This window comes from Pteropus vampyrus, unplaced genomic scaffold (genome assembly GCF_000151845.1).
Source record: "Pteropus vampyrus isolate Shadow unplaced genomic scaffold, Pvam_2.0 Scaffold326, whole genome shotgun sequence".
In the NCBI taxonomy this organism is placed as follows: Eukaryota; Metazoa; Chordata; class Mammalia; order Chiroptera; family Pteropodidae; genus Pteropus; species Pteropus vampyrus.
The window spans coordinates 2043000-2068544 of NW_011889107.1; the positions used below are offsets into that span (position 1 = coordinate 2043000).

General features: G+C 38.4%; 1 protein-coding gene across 1 annotated transcript in view; it reads right to left on the bottom strand.

Annotated features, from left to right (window-relative positions):
- Nucleotides 1-5593: 5593 nt before the first annotated feature.
- SMAP2 (small ArfGAP2) overlaps nucleotides 5594-25545 on the bottom strand; it is a 38908-nt gene continuing 18956 nt past the window's right edge. Inside the window, exons 2-10 of the mRNA XM_011377972.2 lie at nucleotides 21581-21714; nucleotides 20252-20337; nucleotides 19207-19285; nucleotides 16025-16111; nucleotides 14906-14987; nucleotides 13789-13898; nucleotides 12851-13016; nucleotides 12095-12411; nucleotides 5594-6952 (exon numbers count right to left, since the gene is read on the bottom strand). Of these exons, the coding sequence (XP_011376274.1) occupies nucleotides 6827-6952; nucleotides 12095-12411; nucleotides 12851-13016; nucleotides 13789-13898; nucleotides 14906-14987; nucleotides 16025-16111; nucleotides 19207-19285; nucleotides 20252-20337; nucleotides 21581-21714 (1187 nt within the window). The 3' untranslated portion in view covers nucleotides 5594-6826. The remainder of the gene's footprint in view (nucleotides 6953-12094; nucleotides 12412-12850; nucleotides 13017-13788; nucleotides 13899-14905; nucleotides 14988-16024; nucleotides 16112-19206; nucleotides 19286-20251; nucleotides 20338-21580; nucleotides 21715-25545) is intronic.

Sequence of the window (25545 nt, forward strand, 5' to 3'; positions counted from 1 at the left end):
TGATGGGGCTTGTCCACTTTTGATGAGGAAACTGCCGTAAACTCTAAAAGGAGGCGTCACAGTTGTATCGGTGACCTCCCTCTCAGGAACCTGGGGAACATAACAGTACCAAAATCCGGAGTCTGGACCTTTTAATGTCAAGGCTCTCAAGGCACACGTCCCATCTTGAGCTCCATTTGTCTCCTCAGCAGGCAGGTGGAGGCTCCAGGTATTTATGCTAAGCAGCTAAGCAGCGACCTCGATTGTCCCCTGGTGATGCTGGGCAGAAAACATTAGAGTCAGCAAAGAATCTAGAAGCCTCAATCACACGGTCAGAATTCTAGGACTTGCACGAATCACTGAACGATTTTTTTACAAAAGATACATGGAGACCGTGGATATACACAACACACATGGTCCAAAACACGGTGATGGACTCAGTGAAGCATGAGTAGATGGGTACAACCCAATTCTTTGTTTCAGGCACCAGTATGTGTAAAACAGTCTGAGATTTGGGATCAAAAACGATCTAGATTTGAATCTCAGCTCCTTGTCGTTTGTGGCAAATCCTGTACCCGCTTTAATCCTGTTTCCTCCCTGATAAATGGAGAGGCTGAACCTTTCTCCAGAGCTGGACCGGCCGGCCCTGCCCTCGCAGCCTTTGTCTGAGCCCGACTCCGGGGCTCTGGGCTCACCGCGCGCCACGGGAGACCGCCCGCGGGGCAGAACCGGCGCATCCCTGCTCGTCTCCTCCCCAGACCCCGGAGAGTTCCGGCTCACCCCTCATCGGCTCGGACCGCAAGCCCAAGCCCTTGGCCTACCGCCCCGGCCAGCGGGTGTCCACACAACGCTAAAACACTCCCACGTAGCACGGTCCCGGCCCGTGCGCCTGCGCGGGCGCGGCCTCCGCGCGTGGTTCCCAGCGTCCTCTAGGGCAGCTCGCAGTCGCCTCCCGGGATGCTCGTTGTGCGGTTCGGTCCCTCTCGGTTTGTGACATCCCGGATCCGAACAGGGGCAAGCAGCCCCGCTTCTGCAGGAGAACCGGAGCCTGTGTTCTTGTTCCCCTACTCCATACAGGGACTACGAAATAGAACCAGCTCTCCTCTGCCGAGAATAGGAATGTGAGTTTCTGTGGGGAAGTTTGAAACCCTTGACAGAAGGGAAACATCTGTATCACTTTTTGTCGAAACATTGGTATGAAGGAATCCATACCACTGTCACTGAACAAGTATATGAAAAAAGAATGAAAACGGAGTAGAATCCAATGTTTTACTAAAAGAATACCATGATCAGATAGTTTTTTGTTCTATAATTCAGCAAGTTCTTACGTCAATCGCTTTCCTTATATTTCTGAAATACCAAGAAATACACAAAGCATTAATTATTACCTATGATCTCACCAAGCAGAAATAATCATTGTTAACTTTGGTGCACACACTTACCTACACACACACACACACACACACACACACACACACACACACACACACACACAGTAGTGGTTTTTCATGCATTTTTTTTTCCCAAAAATGATATTGCTGGATTTTGTCTCCCCAACAAAATAGGAATACATCTTTCCAAATATATACATCAATAGCTTTCAAAAATAGCAATTTAGAAATATAGAAACTATGTAGTTGCTAGCTGTTATGGACTGAATGTCTCTCCACCCACTCCCCCAAATTCATATGTTGAAGCCCTAAACCCCAGTGTAGCTGTATTTGGAGAAAGGAAGTAATTAAGATTAAACAAGATCATAAAGGTGGGGCCCTAATCCCATAGGATTAGTGTCCTTACAAGAAGAGACAGCAGAGGAGTGTCTGTCTGTCTGTCTCTGTCTCAACCTCCTCCACTCCCTCCTACTCTCTCTTTCTCTGAAGGTGCAGGCACTGAGGAAAGGTCATGATGAGAATCTAGCAAGAAGGCACCATCTACAAGCCAGGAAGAGAGCCCTCACCAAAAACTGAGCCTGCCAGACCTTGATCTGAGACTTCTATTCTTCAGAAGTGCGAGAAAATAAAATTTTTTTAAGCCACGCAGTCTCATATTTTGTTGTAGCAGCCTAAGCAGACTAATACAGTAGCATGTAGTATTTACAAAGTATGAGGCTTTGTTCTAAGTGCATTACATATTTTAATTGATTTAGTCCTCATAACAACCCCTTGAGGTAAGTACTATTATTATTCCCACTTTGCAGATGAGAAAACTAAGATTTGAAAAAATTGAGTAACTTGTGCTGCATCATGCAGCTTGCAAGTGATGAATCCGGGCATTCTATGCTCCTGTGTGCTACCCAACAAAAACACAGCATAAAATATAGTAAAATGTTGATAGTAGAGTCTAGGGAGTGGTACGTGAATGTTCACTGTAAAATTCTTTCAACTTTTCTGTTTGAATATTTTCATAATAAAAAATTGGAAAATATAGCTAAGAATAAATCGGAAGTCTGTGAGACATTATAAACTATAAAAGTTATTGATTTAAATGGAGAGAAGAGTGACATATACCAAATTCAAGAATTGAATAGAACATTCTAAATATGTCAGTTTTCCTCTACTTTGATGCTGCCAAATCAAAATCTCAACTTTTCTTTTTACTAAATTGATTCTAAAATTTATGTGGAACGGTAAATGTTCCAGAATGGCCAATAAAAATTTCCAACAATAATGAAGTCAGACTTGTTCTATCAATCTAATTGGTATCAATTGCCCTACAAATATAATAGAAGATATTATCTTGTATTATTGAGGCATAATAATGAAAATAAGATAAAACTAATACCAAAATATACTCATCAATTAGTGAAATGAAATCGGAAGATTTGATTATTAAAATTTAATGTTATAAAAAGTGGCATTTCAAACTAGTGGGGTAATGATGGATTATTCAACTGTCATTAGGACAACTGGGTAGCTATTTTGAGACCTGATAAAATGCCTCACCAGTTAAGAAACAGATGGCAAGTAAATACATGAAAAGATGCTCAATATTATGTATTAGGGAACTGCAAATTAAAATGAGATACCACTACACACATTAGCAGGGCCAAAATCCAAAACACTGACACCACCAAATTCTTGTGAGAACATGCAGCAACAGGAACTCTCATTCATCGCTGGTGGGAATGCAAAATGGTACAGGCACTCTGGCAAACTTCAATAATTTCTTACAAAACTAAGCATACTCTTATACGATCTAGTAATCACACTCCTTGGTATTTACCCAAATGAAATGGAAAAATAGCCACACAAAAACCTGCACACAAATGTTTTTAGCAACTTTATTCATAATTGTCAAAACTTGGAAAACAAAGCTGTCCTTCAGTAAGTGAACAAATAAATGTTCATCCAGACAATGGATTATTCCGCACTAAAAAGAAATGAGCTATCAAGCCATGTAAAGACATGGAAGAAACTTAAAAGCATATTACTAAATGAAAGAAGCCAATCTGAAAAGGCTACATACTGTATGATTCCAACCAAATGACATGCCAGGAAAGGCAAAACTATAGACACAGTTAAAAAAAAAAAAAAAAATCAGTGGTTGCCAGGAGCTAAGGGAAAGGAAGGAATGAACAGGCAAACCACACAGGATTTTTAGGACAGTAAAAATATTCTGTACAGTACTACATTGAATTCATGTCATTATACATTTGTGAAAACCCATAGAATGTACAATACCAAGAGTGAACCCTAATGTAAATTACGGATTTGGGATGACGAGTCAATGTAGGTTCGTCAGCTGTAATATACCACTCCGGTGTGGGGCATGTGGGAAGTATACTTTCTGCTCAGTTTTGTTGTGAACATAAAATCATTCTAAAAAAGTCTAATAATTAGTAAGAAAAAGTCTTTACCACAGGACTTTTCAGAGACATTACTATTTGGATATTATATTCTAGATGTTCAAGAGGCGATATAACATGCAATCTTTCCCAAACTTATTTTAGCTTTGTTGTGGAACACCTTTGAGCATCTCACATGCCTTATAAGCAGTTCATGAATTGCTGCTCTTAGCTGCTCCATCCTTCGGTACCCCTACCGCAGCCCTCTCTCTGGTCCCCTAGATCTGGCCTCGTTTTCTTATTGTTCTCAGCACTGCCTAAAACTCAGATCTGACCATGCCACTCCACTGTTTACCACACTTCTGGCTAAACTTCCTAAGGTATAGGAAGCCCCCTGAATTTGGCCCAACCCCACCTCAGTCTCACTTCTTAGCACACCCTGACTCAGATCGTACCTTAGAAACACTGAATTGCTGTGCTTCTCTGACTGTTCTGTGCTCTTGAAGGGCTCGCTGTCTTGTTCACATGGAACTGCTGTGGGTCTGGAATACTCTTCTCCCAATCCTACCCTACCTGCTGGTTAATTACTCTCTCTCTCCACCTAGCTCAAGTGCCACTGTCCTTAAGATTTCCCTGACAGGTGAGGTGCCCCACTAGCTCACCTTGAACATGTATAAGGGATTCTAAGTCTTGCCTCATGAGTGAGCTTCTTAAGAGCAGGGACTATGTCTGATTCATTTATCTGTTCTTCCCAAATTCTAAAAGCTGATGGGCTCCAAGGCTCAGTCCTCTTCTCATTATGCCTTCTTAGGTGACACTATATTGTCTCAGGGCTTCACAAACCATCAGTACCCTGATAGCTCCCAAACCTATACCTCCAGCCAAACAATTCCCAATGCAGACATTCACCCCTATTCTGCATTTTTCTGAAGCCCCACACCACTGGCTGCTTACTCAGATCTCAGTTGAAATGTAACCTCCTCCTGACTACCCCCATTCAAATGGTCCCATACCCACTCTTTGCCCTTGTCTTACCTTAAATTATTACTGCCCAAAATGAAATAATCTATTTACTTGTTTATTGTCCACTTCTCTTAACCACACTGTTCTATGCTATCAGGGAGTTTAATTCATTGCTTTATTTCAGAACCTAAGACAGTGTTTGGCACATTGTAAGCACTTATTAAACGTCTGTTGAATGCATTAATGCCTAACGTAGGTCTGGCACGTAATACTTGCTTGCTCACATTTGTGTCCTAAGTGCCCAACACTGTGTTACATGCACCACAGGAATTGCTTCATTTTCCCTTAAGTGTTACCATTAGCCCCATTTTACACTGAGATTTGGGGGTTTAGTAGCTTAACCAGGTCACAGAGTAAAAAGAGATAAGAACACTGGCAGCCTGATCCAGGCTCACTTTCTTAGCCACTGTGCTATCCTTCCATATCTGGAAGTATTCAAAAGATGTACTCAGAGAAAAGGAGGAAGGGAGGGAAGGGTGGGAAGGGGGAAAAAGGAGGAAAGGGAGTAAAGGGGGGGAAGGGGGGAAGGGAGGGGAGTGAAGGGAAGGCCTCAGTTTCCCTATCTGAGGGGAAAAAAGTGCTTCAAGTTCCAGTGTTGTGACTCTAGCAGGTACAGATCTCCACAGTTCCCTCAGATCACAACTCTAGACGCCAATGGAGAAAGGTCTCCTTTCTGACTGCCTGAGCCTAGGCCTGGCCCTTGGGCATGCCCCATATAGAATTTTTTAAAATACAGAAAGCAAAGCCGAAAACTTGGGTGGAACTCACCCACCTCCAAGAGTGACACATAGTAACAGCGAGCACACAGTCCTTCCCTGTAATATTTATTAAGGAATTTACACATACACAGGAAAAAGGCAACCAGGAATTGTGGTTCCCACAGACGAAATCTTTTAAGCAAAGTTTTCTTTTTTTAATTTTCAAGGAGGGTGAACAATGACTGAGAGGAAAGCTGTCCAGGCTCTCTGCCTCATACACCTGGAACAGGTAGGGAAACAGAGCAGCGCAGGAAACACAGGCATGAAAGAGTGATTGGCAAGTTGAGGGAGGGGAAAGAAAGAAGGGAGCCATCAATGAGATTGCAATCTTTTTTAACTTCACGAAAAACTGGCTGTTGATAAATTAACTCCTCTCTGTTGTAAACCTAAAACTGAAAGAAAAAAAATAATACCTAGAACAGATGGGGAGTGGGAGAAACACACACACACACACACACGTGTGCGCACAGTACACACTTTAAGCTCCGCATTCTCACTGGAGGGGCTGGCCCCCTGGCTACTGAGCCAGTTCCTACTGCAGGCAGGGCAGAGGCAGGGAAAGGGGTGTGCATTTTTGTTTGGGACCTTCACAGTCTTTGGTGCTAATAAAGGCTGACTGAAGCAGCGAGTCCTGAAGCCTCAGATCCAAAAAGCAATTCAGGGCACAGTAGAGTAATATTTTTGCTTATCCTCACAGATAGGGTTTTACCTCCTCCCAGGGCTAGGGCCAACCTGATCTAAGACCTAAGAAGTATTTAATTTGATTTCGGTACTTTCTTCATTCCCATAAATCATTGGAGCATGATGGCTTCCTCTTCAACCAATAATTTAAACATGTAGAAATAGCTTATTAACACATATGGAAGTACCTCTAACCCTGTCCTCTTTGCCTAAAACACAACGCATACAGACCCTTCTGAGACTCTAACAGGAGGTTTAACTTTGCAGGAGAGGTACTCAAAGGTGTGCACATTCCTCCTGCGGTTTAAGTGCCTTCTGCCCACAATTCCTAAGGTGCTGGTGCAGGAGAGGACTGGGGCTGAGGCTGGGGAGGAAGCCAGGATGGCTAGGGAACATGTACAACATAAAGCAACAGAGAGGTCTACGTGTTTGGGAAGTGGCTGGGCTGGGCAGAATGCCAAACCTCAAATGACAGATTGAGCAATTTCTAAATCAAACTGAGAGAGGTAGGAAAGGGGGGTGGGGTGAAAGAGTTGGGAAAAGAGGGAAAAGGGGGAGAGATTGGGCAGAGGAGAGTGGCAGCCATACAAGTGTTTTGTTTTTATTTCCACATCTGAGGGCTGAGAGTCTGATTTGCTGCCTGTCCATTTCCGCCGCTCATCGACTGTCCATAGCTCAGCATGCCATTGGCTCCACAGAAGTTCATCCCAGCCATCTGCTGGGTCATCTGAAAGGGAGAGAGGAGACTTTCAGACCAGGATGTGGGCATGCAGCCAATTAGAGCAAAAGGCAGGGTAGGAGTCCCTCCATTTGTGGGGAGGGAGAAAATGAGACAAAAGATACTCTGTTATGGTACACAACTGGCCTGAACCTTAAGAGATCATTTCAAGAACACCAGATCATGTAAATGAAGGACTTTTCAGAAGAGAGAAGTTGACAGAGACTAATGCTCAGAGAGAGAAAGAAGGAATCCTGGAGCTAGTCAATATAAAAACAGCATAAAAGTTATCCTCTTTTTCCTTTCCTGGCTCTCATCTGAAATAGAAGGGGCTTATTGTTCACTTGCTTTAGCTAAGCCTGGGTGTACAGAAACCCCCACTCCAGCAGAGATACTAATGTCAGTGAAAGTGCTTGTGCACACTCAAGCAGAGAGAAAAAGGAAGGAAAAGAAACTGGATTGTTTAGAATTAACAACCAAAGGCAAAAAAACAAACCAAAACAAACAAACAAAAAAAACGACCAACTGTCTTCAGTGCATGAGAAAGGAAGTTGTTGGAAGAAATGAGTCAGTGAGATAAGGCCTGGGTGGGGTTAGGGCCTCTTTATAAATTAGATTGAAAAACTAGCCTCTGGTAGTGAACAGAAGAAACAATTAACCAAAGAAAAATGCCTTAAATTTTCTAAGCCTAGTACATTTTCTGTATAAGTTTTTTCTATTTTCCTTCCATCAACTTTTAAAGAAAATTTCAAGTTTACAGAAAAGTTAAAAGAACAGTACAATGAAAGCCCTATGTTCTTTCTTTAAATTCCCAATGGTTAGCATTTTGCCATATTTACTCTCTGAGATAAATATGTATATGTGTAAACTTCTAAAAATTTTGATGAGCATTGAAAATTGCAGATATGGTGACATTTCACCCTAAAGTCAGGATGCATCTTATAAGAAAGGACACTTTCCTAGAACCACAATACATTTTAAGGTTAATACAATATCCTAATGTACATTTCATTTTCATATCTCTTTAATCCAGAACAGTTCCCCTACCACATTTGTCTTTCTTTCCTTTTTTTCGCCCCCAGCATTGTTTTAAGAATCCAGGCCACTTCTTTTGCAGAAAATCTTTCAATTTGAATTTATCTCATGTTTTCTTATGACTGGAACCAGGTTAAATATTTTTGGCAAGAATTGTATGTAGGTGATATTGTGTCCTTCTTGGATCTTAGTACGAGATATCAGGAAGTACATGATATTAATGTGTCCCATTGCTGGTCATTTTACATTTGATCACTTGGCTAGGGTAGTAGCCATCATATGTTTTTTCACTGCGATTAATACATAATCTGAAGGGTATTTCTTTGAGAATATGTGAATACCCTGTTCTTTCTATAATTATCAGTTGTCATTCTTCCATAAAGAAGGCTTTCTCTCTATCCCACATCCATTTTTTTATTAAAAAAAAAAAAAATCACTATGGACTCATGAATTTTTTTCCTCAGTGTATTATAATCCATTAATGTCATTTTCTGTGATGTTAAAATTGTCCCCTTTGGACAGTGGGAGCCTCCAAAAGTTGGCTCATGTGTCTTTTTCGCATGTTCCCATCTGTTATATAGCACTTCAATAGTTACATAAATAAAAAAGAATAAAAATAAGTGAATTAAAATCCCAACTATGAAAGTCAAAAAAAGAAGAGCAAAGTAAATCAAAAGAAAGCTTATGGAAGGAAATAGTAAAGATAAACCATAAACTGAGGTAAAAACAGAAAAACGTAGAACTAATTAATAAAACAAAATCCTGTTTTTTTAAAAAAATTTTTTTAACAAAACAGATGGACCACTTAAGTAGTGACTTAAACTAACTGAAAAAAGGATAAGAAGAAAGGAGTACACGAACATACAAAATAAGAAATGATGACAGAAATAACCATTGAAACAGGCAACTAAAAAATCATGACACTATGTGGTCTAACTTTTGATAAATGAATTTGAAAGCCTAGATGAAGTAGATAATCTAAATAAAAAGTCTTCCAAAACTGACTTCCATAGAAGAAACAGAGAAAGTAATCAAAGAATTAACATACGAAAAAGCAAAAGGCCCACAAAATTTCACATGGGAATTCTACCAAAGCTTCAAAGACCTATAAATTACTCCAGAATACAGAAAAAGAAAAATGTGACAATATTTTTTGTAAAGCAAGTATCACACTGATACCTAAGCCTGATAAAGACAGCATGTGCATGCATCTGGTATTCCTTTGCCCATCTCTTTATTTTCAGACTTTGAATCACTTTGTTTTACCTCCATTTTTTGTATCTAGTATAAAATTAGGTGCTGTTTTGTGAGTCAATTTGAATATGTTTTTAATAGAAGAGCTGCCTATTGATGTGACTGGTATGTTTGGTCTCAATTCTACTATATTTTGTTTTTACTGCGTTCATTATAATTGCTGTACTTTATAGTCTGTGTATTGTATTTTGTTGTAAAAAAAATTCCTTTGGTATTTAGAAAATCTCAGATTTTTGCTCTAGTAATTACTTTTATACTAATATTTTTTATATTGTCTTTGGTCACCTTTATTCCATATTCAAGCTCCTACCATTTGGTTTGTCAGCTTATTACAACCTTTGACTTCTACCTAATTTCCTATGAAATAATCAATTTATTCTTTTCCTCTTTTCTCCTTTTAGTTGTATTGTTTGTTTGTCAGAATACAACATATATTCTTCCATTCTTCTCATTACCTTTGTTTTAGCCTTAGATTCTCAATTAAACATTCAATCACCATCAGTCCTTTAGCCAAAATGTTCCTAGTCATCTTTTAGTGGAATAAAGCTTATCCGCTCAGTAGGTTCCTCAGGAAAGGCTTAAGTATTATATTCCCTGATAGCTTGCATATTTTAGATTTTGAACTCATTTCTCATTTAGGGAAAAAAGTGCAGCTCACTGCCAGTGTTAATTTAATTTTAAATCAACACACTCTTTGAGGCTGAAGCAAATCTGACTAGTTTTCAATGTGAAAATAAAATATAAAAACTGTTCTTGGAATTATTTTTAAACAGAACGTGTCTCTAATACTCACATAACAGAAATGTATACATAAATCGGATTCATCAAACGAATCTGCAGCTAACTGTTCGAGAACAATGTTAACATCACACTTAGGAATGCTACATCTTCTAGGATTTGACATTTTCAACAATCCAGAATTACTATATTTTGTAAATGACAATACCACTACTAAAAACAGAATGCTATAAATAGAATACTGTCATTTGTTTCTAAAGACTATTGATATAGTACTAGAGCAATGCGAAAATAATAATAAAAGTGAGCTATTTTGTGGCAAATTTTGGGGATAAGGTTAGGACTATAATCTGTGAGTTTAATCTTGGGATAAACGCTGCAGCCACAAGAACAACGAGCATGTATTTTGGGGGCAAAAGGGAAATAGGTTAAAATAGCCTGACATCTGAAGGATAGATTAGTTGTCTATAAAAATACTTGTCCTACATGTACTGAGTGTTTTGAAAATACTATTCACATTGCTATCTTTTCGTAAGTTGCTACTACGAAGTCTGCTATCAACCTGGGTGTTCTTTTTTTTTTTTTGTAAATGACTAATTTTTGAGGGGTGGGACGTAAGAGGCCCGGGGTCCTGAAAATTTTTCTTGTCTATAAAGTCTAAAAGTTTACTGTGATATGTGTTAGAGTTGACCATTCTGGGTCAGTTTTTCCAGACACACAGTGGGCTCCTTCAATATATTTAAGTCTTTTATTTCTAGAAAGTATTCTTGTGTTACAGTTTTAAATATATTAATTCTGTTCCACCATTTTGTTTTTCTTCTTTGGGAATCTCCAAACACATTTGTTAGGCCTTGTTGGTCTAATTTCCATACTAGTTTCTCTCTGATTCTTTTTACAGCTTTCTATATTTAGTTTCCATTTTCTTAGCTCTTTCATGCCTTTCCTCAATGCCAAATATATTTTCAGTTGATTCTATTCTCTCCTGGCTAACTTATAATTCAGTATTTATTTCTGAGTTCAGTAAACATTAATAACTTCCAGTTTTTTGTTTTTTTTTTGTCCATTTTCATTCTAAGTTTTTGAATTTCTGATTCAAGCTGTTTTATCTACAAGTATTTGTTACAGGACATTTAATTCAGATGGGTGGACTATATACATTTTCTTCTGCTTCATGATTGTTTTTCTGGGAGGGGAAATTTTCATTTCCTGAAACATTTTGATTTTGATTTTCTATTTTCTTCTCATAGTAGTTTTGTATGAATGTCATCTGCCACTGTTTATTTTGTAGTGTCTTACTCTTTCTGAATCAGCAATGATACAGACAGGGGTGAGGGTTTGGAGAGGTTTACTAGATTTCTTAGTTCAAGGGCACCCTCTTCTGTTAGTATAGTGAAATGACTATTGAAGGGGAGAAGGACGGTATATTTCTGATTTTGTGATTCTCTTTTCCACTTCTCATTTCTTACTTTCCCTTAGCCACCAGGTCTCCAAAGAGCACATTCTCCTTATAAGTCATCCTCATCTCCCCTAGAAGCAAGCTTTTCCAAGGCTACCATCTATAATTCTATATATTTCAATCTCTTATTTTTGATTTTAGAAGTAACCAGAGTTTTAATCTACCAGATCTCAGACCTATTCTCAGCATGTCTCCGATCAGGGTAGGACTTTCTCTTTCTGGGGGGTGATTTTATCTGTGTTCTGTCACTGCTTCCTCTCCTCTTTTCACGTAGTCTCCTCTGTGATGTTGGCTCTGCTGGATTTAGGTGTTTAATACATCTACTGCCATGTAATTTAAAGTCTGTATTATTCTATCTGCTAGATGTGGTAGTCATGGGTTATGGGTGGTTTTATTTGTGCTCCTTATTTAACTGTATAGGTTGTTTTTGTTTTGATGAAGGTGTGGAGAAATTTAGGTTTAGGCAGTTACTCTTATTCTACAAGAACCCAGAACTCCTCGGAAAGTCTGACTTTAGAATGACCTAGGGGAAAAAAAAGCAAACCTAAGAATGTCTCTAGCATTGTCCCATCCACTATTAGGATTCAAAGAATAAAGGAGAGACACAAACTGAGACAGCCTTGAGGCAGTCTCAAAACTGTTGTCCCGAATTCAATAGGGCAGCTTACCTGAGTAAGATTCCATTGCAGCTGCTGAGCTGGCTGCACCCCGTACATAGTCTGGGGCATAGCTGCCATGCCTGCCATGTAGCCAGCCTGATGGGTGGTCATCATTCCATTTGGCACACCCATCACTGATGCCTGCATGCCACCCATATAGCCTGCAGGCATGGCCATGGGGGCAACCATCCCAGAAGCTCCTGGCTGAGCTACCATGCCTACTGGAGGGGGCATCATGCTCCCCATTATGCTGTTTGGAGGCGCAACTCCAGGGAAACTGGGGTAGGCTGTGGGATATGCCATCTGAGCAGGAGCCATGAACATTGCTACCAAGAAAACACACACACAGATCTGTTAGAAGGAAAGCACACAAAGTCAGTCCAAAGTCTCACTGGCTACTCCTTTCTAGCCTGAATTTCTCAGGACTACTCAATTCAGAATGCTCTTTCATACAGCAAAACAGTTAGTTAGACAGATTCCCTACAAGGTTTGCTATGACTTACCAGTCAGTTACTAACCTAACCACTTCCCCTCTAAGGTCTAGATCCAGACGTTAAGTCAGCCTTCACACAGGTGTGACACCAGACCCCACGGATGTATCTGCTGATACTTTGTGGCTTCACAAGAAGCATCAATTTTGTTCAGGCTTATTTGGAGTATGATGTCCCAGCCCCCAAAACAACTGCCCCGTCACAACAAATAATTCCTGCATGGAAGTCCTAATGTCTTTATCTGGTATATTGCCATGACCCCCATGAAATTTACCTTGGGCGGGCATCTGTGGTGTCTGGGATCCATACAGTGAAAGGATGGAGTCTTTAGAGAGCTGCTTCTTGCCTGTTTCTTCTGATTTGCTCCCTGGCTCTGGAAACAGGTTCAGGTTTTCAGGAACAGAGCCAGCACTCCCTGCGGTTGGCATGGAACCTACAACCTTAGGGCAAAGAGGGCAAGAGGAGAGTTGAAACTGTCCTCATGGGGGTCTCTGTAAGGACCTCCCTCATCTCTCTGCTGCTCCTAACATTTCTGATAAGAATTCATGGCTCAGTTAATAACTTCTTGATGTTTTTACCATACAAATATCTTTAAACACCTGATAGTCAGGTTCTGGTACAACTCTGTTTTTTTAGCAAAACAATGTGACTTCGTAAAAACAAAACAAAACAAATAAATGATGCAGCCAGAAAGAACTGACTTTAGATTCCAGTGCAGACATTTACTAGTTGTATATCGAAAGCCTATTTACATAACTGTTCTGAACTAATGTTTCCTCATCTATAAAATATCCATTTTGTAGGGCTGTGGTGATGATTTTAAATTATAAATGAAACTACAAAATTACATACAAACGTTGTGCCTGGTACACAGCAGGTATTCCACAATTGGTAGCCATCAAATGTTTCAAGTCTCTCATACCTACAAATTCTCTGGCAATAACTCAGGCTGAGGAGTTAACCTAAAGCATCAGCCTTTATAATCTGACACACCTTTGCTAGAAGCCCACTCAAAGGGTCCACCCTTTCTGGGCAGGAGACAAAATGGAATGAATAGTAATCTTAGGATGACCCAGTATTAAGGGAAGAATCAAGAATTAAGAAAACCAAAGTCTAGTTCCACTGAAGAAGCATGACATGGTTCCATGGTTACGTTATCAAAATCGCTCTTTTCAAGATACTCTTTAATCCTAAGGAGCCCACAAGACTCACCTTTCTAGAAACTGAAGAAGAGGGGGATGTAACAGAGGCCAAAAGTTCTAAATCCTTCTCTAGGGTATTGCTGGTCTTACTGTTTGTAATGGAGCAGGCCACAGGAGCATCTGGAAAGAGAGATCAAAGTTAAAATGTAGCCCTGCTCATTAAGACCATGCCTTCCTTCTATTCTAGACACAAAGCTGACAGAGAAGCCCCATATGTTCCATCATGGAAATCCACGCTTCTAGAACCATCTAGCTTGGATGCGGCATCTCAAAAGAGGCTTCATTCCCAAGAGCACACTGGAGAAGCCTGTAGCCCAGCTATAAGTCACAGGGCAGCAGAAACCCAGGCCCGAAGGCTGCATCAGCACCACACCAAGAGGGCTGGCTGGCTCCCTTCTGGCTATTTGAGGGACAAAGTTGTATAGGATTTATTTTCAGAGAGAAATGTAAAGTATAGAAATTAGAAGCCAATTAGAAGTCGCTAATAACCTAAATCAGCAGAAAAGGACTGAAATGAAGTACAACCATCAGTATGTAAAAGGTAAAGAATAAGCTCTACTTTTGAAAGGGGCAGAATAACTAGTTCAGGGTTTCAAAGGTTTGAAGATAAATGACCACAAGGTAATGAGCCATCTCAGAAACAGGTCGTACCTGAAACATGAGAGAGATGGGGATGGGCTCACAGGTGGTGGTTTAATGAAAAATGCTAACGTTTACTGAGTGCTTACTATGTGCCAGGCAAGGGGCTAAGAGCTTTAGCAGCATCTCATTTCATCCTTCCAACAACACCTTTGAAGTAGAGACTCTGATCATCCTCACTGCGTAGACAGGAAAGTAATGTTCATAGGTTAAGTGAATTGCCCAAGGTCACATAACAGTAAGTAGCAGATTTGGGACTCTGGCTCTCAAGGCCATGCTCTTAACCACTACACTGTACTATCATTCTGAAAATGTCACAGTAGACGCTTCTTAGCACAACTGCTCAGATGTAAAACAATGAGAACATGAGAGAACAATCTTAGTGACAAAGATATAAACTGAAGACTCTTATCTCTACCTATCTTCCCAGAATCAGAGAGAATTCATTAAAATTTAAGATTATGGGAGTGGAAAAGTCTAACTCTTACCAAGGCCCAACAAATCCATGACAGGTGCTGTAGATTTCGGGGAGCTTTTCCGAGGTAGTTGTGGATCTTCTTTTTTCTGTGGCTAAGGTGAAAATATGTTACAGAAAGAAATAAGCAGGTGTTTTGAATCCTTTTTTAACCCTCTTCACAGTAAAGCCACAGGTATTCTTGTAGTATGGTTGCTGTTATTCAAAGAGAGCTACCAAAGAAAACAAAACTCAGGAAGTGTTGGGTGAAAGATTCAAGTCAGGAGGCATGAGTACATAAATCAATACTAAAGGGAAAAACAAAGATGTCTGTGCTTGTTTGGCTTTCTGAAGAGAGAGATTTTTCTGAAGCCAATACAACCACAGATCAAGGGATTCAACAGAAGTAGCAATTTTGGGTCCCAGGAAAAATCAAGAATAAAGGCAGATGTCTGATGGTACAAGAGCTGAGAGCCAACAAATCTCCTAGCGATTAGGAAACCTTTAATATTAAAAGGGAGATCAATTTAAAGATTACCTGATTTACTCTGCCAATATCACTAATGACTGTGTCCTGCACACAGCGCAATTCAGAATGATGATAAAAGACTGCTCATTAAGCAAACAGTAAAAAGTCCCCTCTCCCAAGATTCCAAGCTTGTATATTAGAGTATCTACTACTATAGCCACAATATGTCCTGTGGAAAAAGAAAGGTGTCTACTTCATTGTGACAGAGCAAGAATACAAGAAGCAATTGTTTAAAATGAATTAATGTGCCCTGGCTTTGAGACTGTTCTTAACTGCAACAGGAAATGAGGTACAGAAGGTCTCACAAGAGAAAGATTTATGTGGAAGTAGCATCTGCTCAAAAGGTATCACACATCCTTGGCATTCTGGCATGGAACCTGCTTCTTGCTTAAATGGGACAGATGCAGTTCCCAAACTTCCATCTGGCCCCAAAAAGAAGTGTTACAGAGCAGATTAGGCAAAAATAAGCAATGGGAAAGAAGCAGAAATGGCAGCTGGCAATCTAACCTAAATGTAGAAACCTTTAGCCCCAGAGGCAAAATGTTATCAACCCTACCTCACTCCACCACACATATAAACACACGCATAAAGCCATCCACACAGTGCAAATACTTTCCCACTTACCATTTTCACTTTCTCAAAAACAACAGGTTCCATTTTTTTCTCAGGTGCTGGTTCACTCCCTCTTTTCCACTTGTCATCTTTTTCTTTCTATAATGATTTTACAAACAAGATAAAGAACACAGGCCCAATGGTGACTAGTAGTTTGATAAATTACCATTCCAAATGTCCAAAAATGAAACAAAAAGTCCCTATTGAATCTGAAGCAGGAGTCTCACTAGCTTAGGGGGTTTCTAGGTGTCAGGCATGAGAGCTGGTCTCGTCCACATTAGTCTCAATGCTCTATGAAGCATCCTTCAAATATCTTAGGTGCCTGCTCTCCTCATTCTGTCTTATGACTCTTGAAATGTGCAGTTAAGTTTTATCCTTAACATTTCACATTTCACCAGTTAGCTACCCCTTTTTTACTCAAGTTTAACTTGCTTTGAGGGGTCCCCCCTCATCCTGGTACACTAGTGAATAAATTCATGTTCATCTAACTCGGCATACAGCCTTTGTGACTTTATAAATTCAATTTTAAGTTTTATCAAGCCTCATCTCTTAAAAAAAAAAAATCAGAAAATAAACTAACTTCAAGCTTAAAGATTAAAAAAACAAAAATCATGGAAATAAAGCAAAAAAAAAAAAAAGAGTAAACAGATTAAAGTATCCCTTTTAGGGTATCCTGAATGATTTGCCAGTATAAAAACCAAAAAGCACATCAAATAAAATATTATAAAGTCTCTCACAGTTTCTGTTACTTTCAGGGGCAGTTTCATAATACTTTCACAGATTATAATGTTATTGGTCACATTTTAACATCAAATGAACATCTAAGTATAAAACAGAGCCACAAAGAAAATTCAAGAACACAAGCATATTAAAGGAAGTATTAGCCTTGCTAATGATCAAAAAGTGTAAATTAAAATGCATTTTTTGGGAAGATCTTAATAATACCTAATGTTGGTATAGATAAAGTAAAACTAGTACTCTTATACAACACTGAGAAAACAGTATAAAATAACTGTACAATTCTGGAAAATATGTTGGCAAAAGTATGAAAGACAAATACTGAAACCCTTCGACCTAGATAATATTGCAATATATCTTAATAATCCAAAATATAGAAAAGGTTATATGCACCAAGAAATTCACTGCAGAATTATCTATGCTGAAGAAAAACTTACCTGAAACTAATATAAAAATTATAGTGAATGTCAACTTTAATTGAAAAATAAAAATTAAAAAAAAAGAAAATTTAAATTCCAACCTGTATGCCACAGAAGGAAAATGGTAAAATAAAAGCTACTTATTGAATGAGGCAATAATTAAATTATGAAAACTATATAAGTAACATAAAAATACATGATATATAGTAAGTTGAATGAAAGTAAAAGACATTCTATATAACTGTATTATCACTGTGCCTCCAAAAAGTAATTATAGAGAAAAAGAGGGAACATATCAAGATGACAATCATTACTAAGAGTTGACATGGATTTTCCACTTTTTCATATTTTCTGTAAAATATTATAACCACAAACACATGCAGTTATGTCTGTTTCATACATAGTGTAACACATTAATATGAAACACTATTTCTTGAAGTTAAAAATGTTTTATCTGTCCATTAAACAATACTCTTTAATTAACAAATTGAAAAATTCTTTTCAATTTGACATTAAATGTCTTCACTTAGAAAATATTAATTCTTGGTATATAAATATTCACAAGAATATTTTCAAAAACCTAAGCACATGAAATAAAATTTGAAATAGCTTTTTGGTAAACAGAAGGATTTCCTTCCTAAATGAAAACACCCATGAGTAAAACAGGCTGTTTTCAGGGGTATGGTACACCAGCAACATAACTATGAACAAACATTATCTTCACATAGCAACTCTTCCTTCCTCCCTCATCTTCAAGATTACCTCAGTTACCCTTTTCTTATCTCATATAATTTCATATCTTCAGGTACAATGAACAGGGCTAGGCAGACCGACCATTTATAGTTTTCTACAAATGAAAAGAAGTATATATGTTTTGTTTCAAACTCTTTTTGATGATGCCTTCCAAGCCACAGCTATACACTGGGTTAATCCTTCTTAGAACAGTTATGATAACTTATAGGCCCCTTTTCTGTACGACTATGAGGTAAGAGTTCTTCATACTAAGCAATTATCCTTACCTAATTACACATATTATTTTGCACTGACTTTCCTGCACTGAAATTCACCTACCAGTTAATGTCGTTTCGCACAACCTCCAAAGATCAATTTGGAGATGATTCTAATCAGCTTGACATTAAATTATATGGAAAGGTTTAGAGCCTGGGTGATTTCACTGGCTAGTACAGACTCCATTAAAATAAATAACTAGCTAGATGATAGACAGAGAGAGTGAGACAGAAAGACAGGCAGGCAGGCAGGCAGGCAGGCAGACAGACAGAACCTCTGGCTGGAACTGGAGAATCCCATACTCTCTCTATTTCTGAGACTCAAGAAATGGTTGATGATTCCTAAGAGAATTTACTGTACAATCTTGTCAAAGCCTTTTTAAAGGCCTAATAGTAATATTTATTGGTTTTCCTTTAGTTGTCAGTAGTCAGGCTTATATTCTTCTTCCAGAAACCACGCTCTATTTCCTCTTGTATGTTATACTTGTCCTAGTTATCATACATTGTATTTCAGATTCTAACCTCATGTCTAGGATGGAAAGCATACTTGGCAACTAAAACCCTTCTGTGAAACAAGGGTGCCACTGGCGATCTATCCATCGACACAGAGTAAATATACGCTGGTCAAACTGAAGGAAACTGGTGATTTAATTACAGCTGATTTTGTTGACCTCATTTACAGAATAAAAAAATTCATGTATGTATAAATGTGTGTGCATATATGTACACACTTATTATTCTATTTGATCTCATATGCCCAAGATGTCCATTTGAGGAAATAATTTCAAACTAGGAATCACTTATACCCAAATACAGATAAAGGTGAAGAATTCACTGCCGGCCCCTAAGGCCAAAGTTTGCTCTCCATGATACCTCAGGGCCTTGATTCAAAAAATTGGCTTTTTTCTACTTCTGTATTTTGGAAATGATAGCTTTTGAGCATGTTGGTAGCTATGCTTCAAATTCTTCCCTGGCCTGATTAATAAGCAAATTACATTATATGCAAAAACTTGAAAGATTTACCACCAACCCTAAAGGCATTGATGTCCAGACTTCGGTCCATATATTTCTTCTTCTCATATTTATCTCGAATAAATCCCTCAACAGCTCTGCAAAAAGCCTTTAAGGACAAATCAAACAAATCTTTCCCACGGTATGACTATAAAAGATCACTCTCTCCCCGCTGCCTGGTTTCCCCATATGGCTCCTGTCTCTTCACATGTAAGTTCCCTGACCAAAACCTTAAAATGCCTTCTTCACAGTTACTTCAGGGAATCCTGTTTCCTCTGATTTTCCTTCAGAGTGATGAGAGCAACAAATGGGATTAAGCTTCACACTGACATCAGAGGAGACTGTGGCTGTTCTAGAATACAGGTAAAGCAGCAATTACCTATTTCAAAGATCTTAAGTCAACAGGCCTTAAACAAAGGCAACTGAGTGCCTCTCATAACTATAAACTCTTGCACCCCGCTATTAGATTTTAATTGGTGGGTCTTCTGCAGGGCCCCAAATCTGTATTTTAACATGTTCTACCTTCACCAACCAAAAAGCAAACTCTAATGAGATGACTGACAAACTACTTTTTGAGGAACACTGCCTTTAGGGGGTTTGGTTTTATGAGCTGGGTGCTTTTCCAAGTTGTGGGAATGGCGGGGGGGTGGGCGTGGTGGAGTTATTAACTGGTTAACAACAGTTAATTCTTTCACACAGGATATAAAAAGACATTAAAAATAAATGGCAGTTTTGCTGATTTGACACAATACAGTAAACTTAATCAAACAAGTTTCAGAGATCCAAAATCTACTGAAGAAGTCACTTTATGGGAAGAATTCACAGTGAATCATTGCAGTCTTTATTCCTAAATGAACCTTCCCCATGTGACACCACCATTCTGATATAGAAAGCATACATATGCTTTTGTATGTCTTTGTTGCAGGTGAGAGGAAATGTAAGACTTTGACCAATCTAGATAGATTAGATCTGACTTTTGCCAGATCATGGGTCCTGGATCTTATGTGATTCTTCCAAAACACCAAAATGCCACTCAGCCTTCTAAGTTGCTCCAGAAAAGATACAGGTCTATTTGAGGTCGCCGAAAGGTCTCCGGAAGGTAGGCTTCATAAAGTCGGTTTGCCTTTCCATTCCCCATCTCTTGCATGCACTGCAATAAAAAAAGAGACGTGGAAACATGGAATGTCAGAATAAGAAAGAACTGGAAAACTTCCCACCCAATGGCAGCATTTTACAATTTAAGAACCAACCTAGAGAAAGGCAGAACCAAGATTTAAACCTGTGTATCCTGATTTCCAATCCATGATTCTCTTTACTCCTAAATATTTGCCCATAGATGTATTTCCTACTCCTCCCAAGAGTTCCTTTTACTGAAAGATCTGTCTGACAAGATATATTTAATTCAGTGATAGTTCAAGATCTCATTTGAAAGTCCAAGACACAGCTACCAATCAAAATGTCTACTTGGCAGGTAATAATCAGTGCCTAATCGGGCAGGCAATACGCAGGCAATAACTACTTTCAGAGTTTATACTATTAATTAACCTATTCAGCTTTATTGACAATAAATGTGCTTCACACTGGGCTTCTGAAATAGACTCTAATACTTGAGGGATAAATTCCAAGTCTTTTTAAATCTTCAAATTCTCAAATACCTCCATGGATATAATTTCCTTCATAAGATACAACAAAGTGCAACTGAAAAATATAACATGAATCTATAAAAACAGTCTAAAGTATTTCTGAAGCCATGTCCTGGTTAAGAATAACCTCTTAACCTCTTATTTCTACCAATGACTTTAGCAACTGGTTTTCTTTGGAGCCACTCCCTGTACTGCCCCGCCCACCCCCACCCCCCCAATTTTTTAAATTACTTTAAAAAGTTTCAACATAGTAAGAGAGTAGAGAACAATGAATCCACATGGAGATGCAGATCTTAGGCCAGCTGGACTCACTAACTTAAGTGTTTCACTCCTAGCCCACCAACCTAACAGCAAGCAAGATTCACATTTGCATTTTAGCAAAAAAATATTATAAGTATATAAGTTAGAGGGGCTTTTTTTGTTTTTAGAGAATATCTAAAACTACAAATGTTAGATCTACAAAGGCCTTGTAAGATAATCCAAAAACCTATTCTTTACACCTTCCTGGATCCATGAGGGCCTAGACCATAGACTATTTGTGTTTTAACGTACATAAAATATAGGTAGACTAATTTGTATATTAAATAGAAAGATTAAAAACTTCCCTATTAACGTATGAGAATTTGACACAAGTGTTTGACTACTATATTTTCCCTTATCTTCACCTTTGTGCCCAGTTGAAATTCATCTGGAATTACTTTAACACAGAGATATGGGAGATGCTGACTCATTCCTGGGCTGTGTAAGTACCTGAATCTGTTCTTGAGTCCACTGGTCGAGGTTAACTGATTTTACCCTGGATATGTGTACCCCCAGATTCCTGTGGATTCCAGCGCATCGAATGCAGATGAACACGCCAATGTTCCAGGAGGCCCATCGTGGCCCTGTGAAGGTCAGGAACAGGAAAATACAGTACAGATTAAAACAACACTAGGCCTATGCTGTACTATTTAAATATTACAATAAAAGACCCATTCTGTAATATTTACATTATCAAACATTTCTGCTAGAACATAGTGAGAGAATTGTTACCACAATCACCTTTTTATTGGTTTTGTTTATTCCTCCATGGATCAGCTTGTTTGTTCAATTTTAATTTTTTTAAGTGTACAAATCAGTAGTTTTAGTATATTCACACAGCTGTGCAATCATCACCACCATCTAATTCCAGAACATTTTTATCATCCCAAAGAAAAATCTCAAACCCATTAGCAGACACTTCCCCATTTCCTCCCAACTCCTCTCACCCCTACTCTAGCCTCTGGCAACCATGAATCTAATTTCTGTCTCTATATATTTTCCAATTCTGGACATTTCATATAAATGGAATTATACAATCTATGTGCATTTGTGTATGGAGCAGCTTTTTACAGTGTCCAATAATAAATGTTGAAATACTATAATACTGTTACTTATATAAAGAAAAATCTCAGGAGAACAGTGCAAAAGTTATGTCACATTTTATTTAGTATCTGACACGAATAGCCCTCCCTCAAGAAACTTTTCAATGGTGGTGGGACCGGGATTCACTTTTCCTACTAGGAAAAAAGATACAGATACGCCAAGTCAGCCTAAGGATCAACCTAAAATCTAAAGCTTTGTTTATCCTCCCCTTCCTATCAGGCCTATAAAATATGCATCCAGATTAACTTAATAGGATCCTTTCCTCTTGGGCTGATGTCCATATTTTGTGCAGCTACAGAACCATCTAGATTCAAGTTTGTCAAAAAATAAAAAGATGCTTATTGAAATAAAAAAGAAATCTCAGGTATGTATTTTAATAAAAAACCATTACATAACCTACCATCCCATACCAACTTTGCTCACTCTAATAGTCACTCTGGAAAATTATAAAATTCTTCTTCATAATTTTTATACAGGAAAAAAGTGACTTACTTTTATATGACATTTTCCAAAGACTTACTGAAAAATCACTACTATTTCCCTCTCCATTATTCCACTAGGCAAAAATTTACCACATAAAATAAGCATGATATAGAAGTTAGAGGTTGCAGTGGAGAGGTGAAAAGACACAGACTGATTTTCTAAAGAGATACAGGACCTGTGTTTGGAACAACCAAGGGCATAAGACTTCACTTCTGTTGGACACGGATAATTATTTTGTTAGTCTGCAGGTTTTGACAGCAATTTTAATGAAAGAAAGTTAGAATCGTATGGCAGATTAGTCCTAGAAACTTGAATCCACAATTATTATAAATTAAAATGTAACTTTTAAAGATATCACTTAGATACTATAGCAAATACTATAAATACAGAAGCTCAAATCCTCCTTATAACCACCAGGTGGTGTTCTCTGCCTAAAATTTTGTCCCAATACCTTATTATCCTGATAAACTCAGATTATCTTCTATAAAGACTTTCAGTCCCTTCAAATTCTTAGACAAATCTGCCCAGTAGGTCTGCCATATAGCTAAGAAACACACAAATGATTCACATACTTCTTTCTGTGGCAGGAAGTTACATAAACACAAAAAGAAAAACCTAAACGGATGCGAATGAGGTTTCATAGGGGGCTGTCTGTCTATTCTGGGTTATACTTTTCATAAAGGAACTCAGATAAGATCTAAGTTATATAGGTTTAAAAACGAGACCAAAAGTTAATATCTCACGTTTCTTTATCATTTTCCCTTTGCTTCAGATTCTAGAACTCATGATAAGATAGTTAAAATATGGTTGTTTGCTAACAAAATCAGAAGCTAAGAACACTAATTAAAAGTAAGCTGTGGAGCATAGGGAATATAGTTGATAATACTGTAATAATTATGTATGACGTCGGGTGGGTACTAGACCAATCAGAGGGATCACTTTGTAAGTTATAGACATGTCTAATCACTATGCTGTACACCCAATACTAATATAATATTGAATGTCAACTATAATTGAAAATTTAAAAAAAAATTTTTTTAAGAACGAAAAAAAAATTAGCTGTGGAGTGTTACACCATTTGCCTCCTGGCTGTCAGTCTAGAGAAGATGATTCCAAATCATCTAAGCCACTATCACAACTGTGGAATGTCTCTGCATCCCGCTCGAGAGTACTCAAAGCCTCTTTGCTGCTGAGGAATACAAGAGTAAGATCTGATGCTCTGGAGCTACTAACAACGTAACAAGGCCTCAGTACAGAGACACAGGCGATGGTATTTTCACAAACAGTCGGAGGAGAGCCTCCTCTGTCCCCTTCCACACCTCTTCTAGAACCTTTTTCCAGAGAAACAGTGAAGGTTCAATCCTAGTCAGCCTCCTTTAGTTTTAAGTCACTAGATTTATTAGTCAATAGCTGCATGCTCCATAAAAGAGTCTGAAATTAGAGAAGAGTTAAACACAAGAGGCAAAAGTTACTTACATGGTTGAAAATGTGGGGAAATGGTATCATTATTAAAAGTTCAATCTTTGCAGCCAGGAAAAACTTAGTTTTGTACGTTGGCTCCATCAATGATTAGCTGTGACCCTCAGAGAGATATTTAAACTTTTAAGTCTTGGCTTTCTCATTTATAAAATGTGTACAATAATATCTACCTCACAATATTTAGAATGTAGAGGGATAATAATAAAAGAGAGCTATATGTAGACTTGCTGGCAGCATGAAGCTGTTGAAAAGCTCTTCGACACAAGGGTCAAGAAAGGGAGAGAAAATCTCTTCCATCTTACATCCAAGCTCTGTTGAATCTACCTTGGAAACTTTCCCAGAATCTTATCCATCTCTATCTGACCTTCTCATCTCTCACCTATAGGCATTCATTCTTTTTAACATTATTTACTGAGTATCTACTATGTGCCAAGCACTCTGCCTGCCAGGTATTAGGGATACGAAGGCAGAGAAAATAAAGATGAGATTCCCAATTCAAAGAGCTCATGGACTAACAACTAACTGGTCTCCAGACTCCCACCAGAATAATCTTTCTAAAACACAAATCTATATAGATCAGGCCTCTAAATATAAACCTTTTGTGTTGTCTTATATATAGAAGTGAAAATATAAATTGATGCCAGTTTTCTGAATGGCATATTACAAACAGGTCTCGATCTCTTGCCACAAAACCTGCTCTTCTTCCATTTTTTATCCCCCTTAGTCAGTCACACTGCTGACCACTCAAATGCATCATTCAGAAATTTAAACATCTTTGATACCTCTCTCCTTCAACTCTCATATCTATACCAACACCAAGACCAAAATATCTCACAAATCAGTATCTCTTCTCTCCATCTGCAACACTATTTCTCTAATCCAAAACCACCAGATCTCTTAGATTAGTGCAATAATCTCCTAATGTCTCTCCACTTTTACATTTCCTTCTCTTCCAACCCCAACCAAAATCATTTTCCACAAAACAGTCAGCTTGAGGTCTTAACGAAGAGAACATCGCCTTCACTAGGCTGCTTAAAACCCTTCTATGGAAGGCTTCCTTCTATCACTGTTGGATTAAAGAATAAAATCCTTAACATGGTCTCCACGATCTTATACAATCTGGCCGATGCCTACCTCCCCAGCCCTCAACTCCGATGATACCAGTCTTCTTTCATTTCCTGAAAACATTTTCTTTACTTAAGGCTTTTGGCCTTTGTACATGCTGTTCCCACTACCTAAAAAGCTCTTTCCCAACTGCCATCCACCACTTGTAGCCTGGTCAACTCCTATACATCACAAAGGTCTCAGCTGAAAAGTTTCTTCCTAAAAGGAGCCTTTCCTTGGCCCCC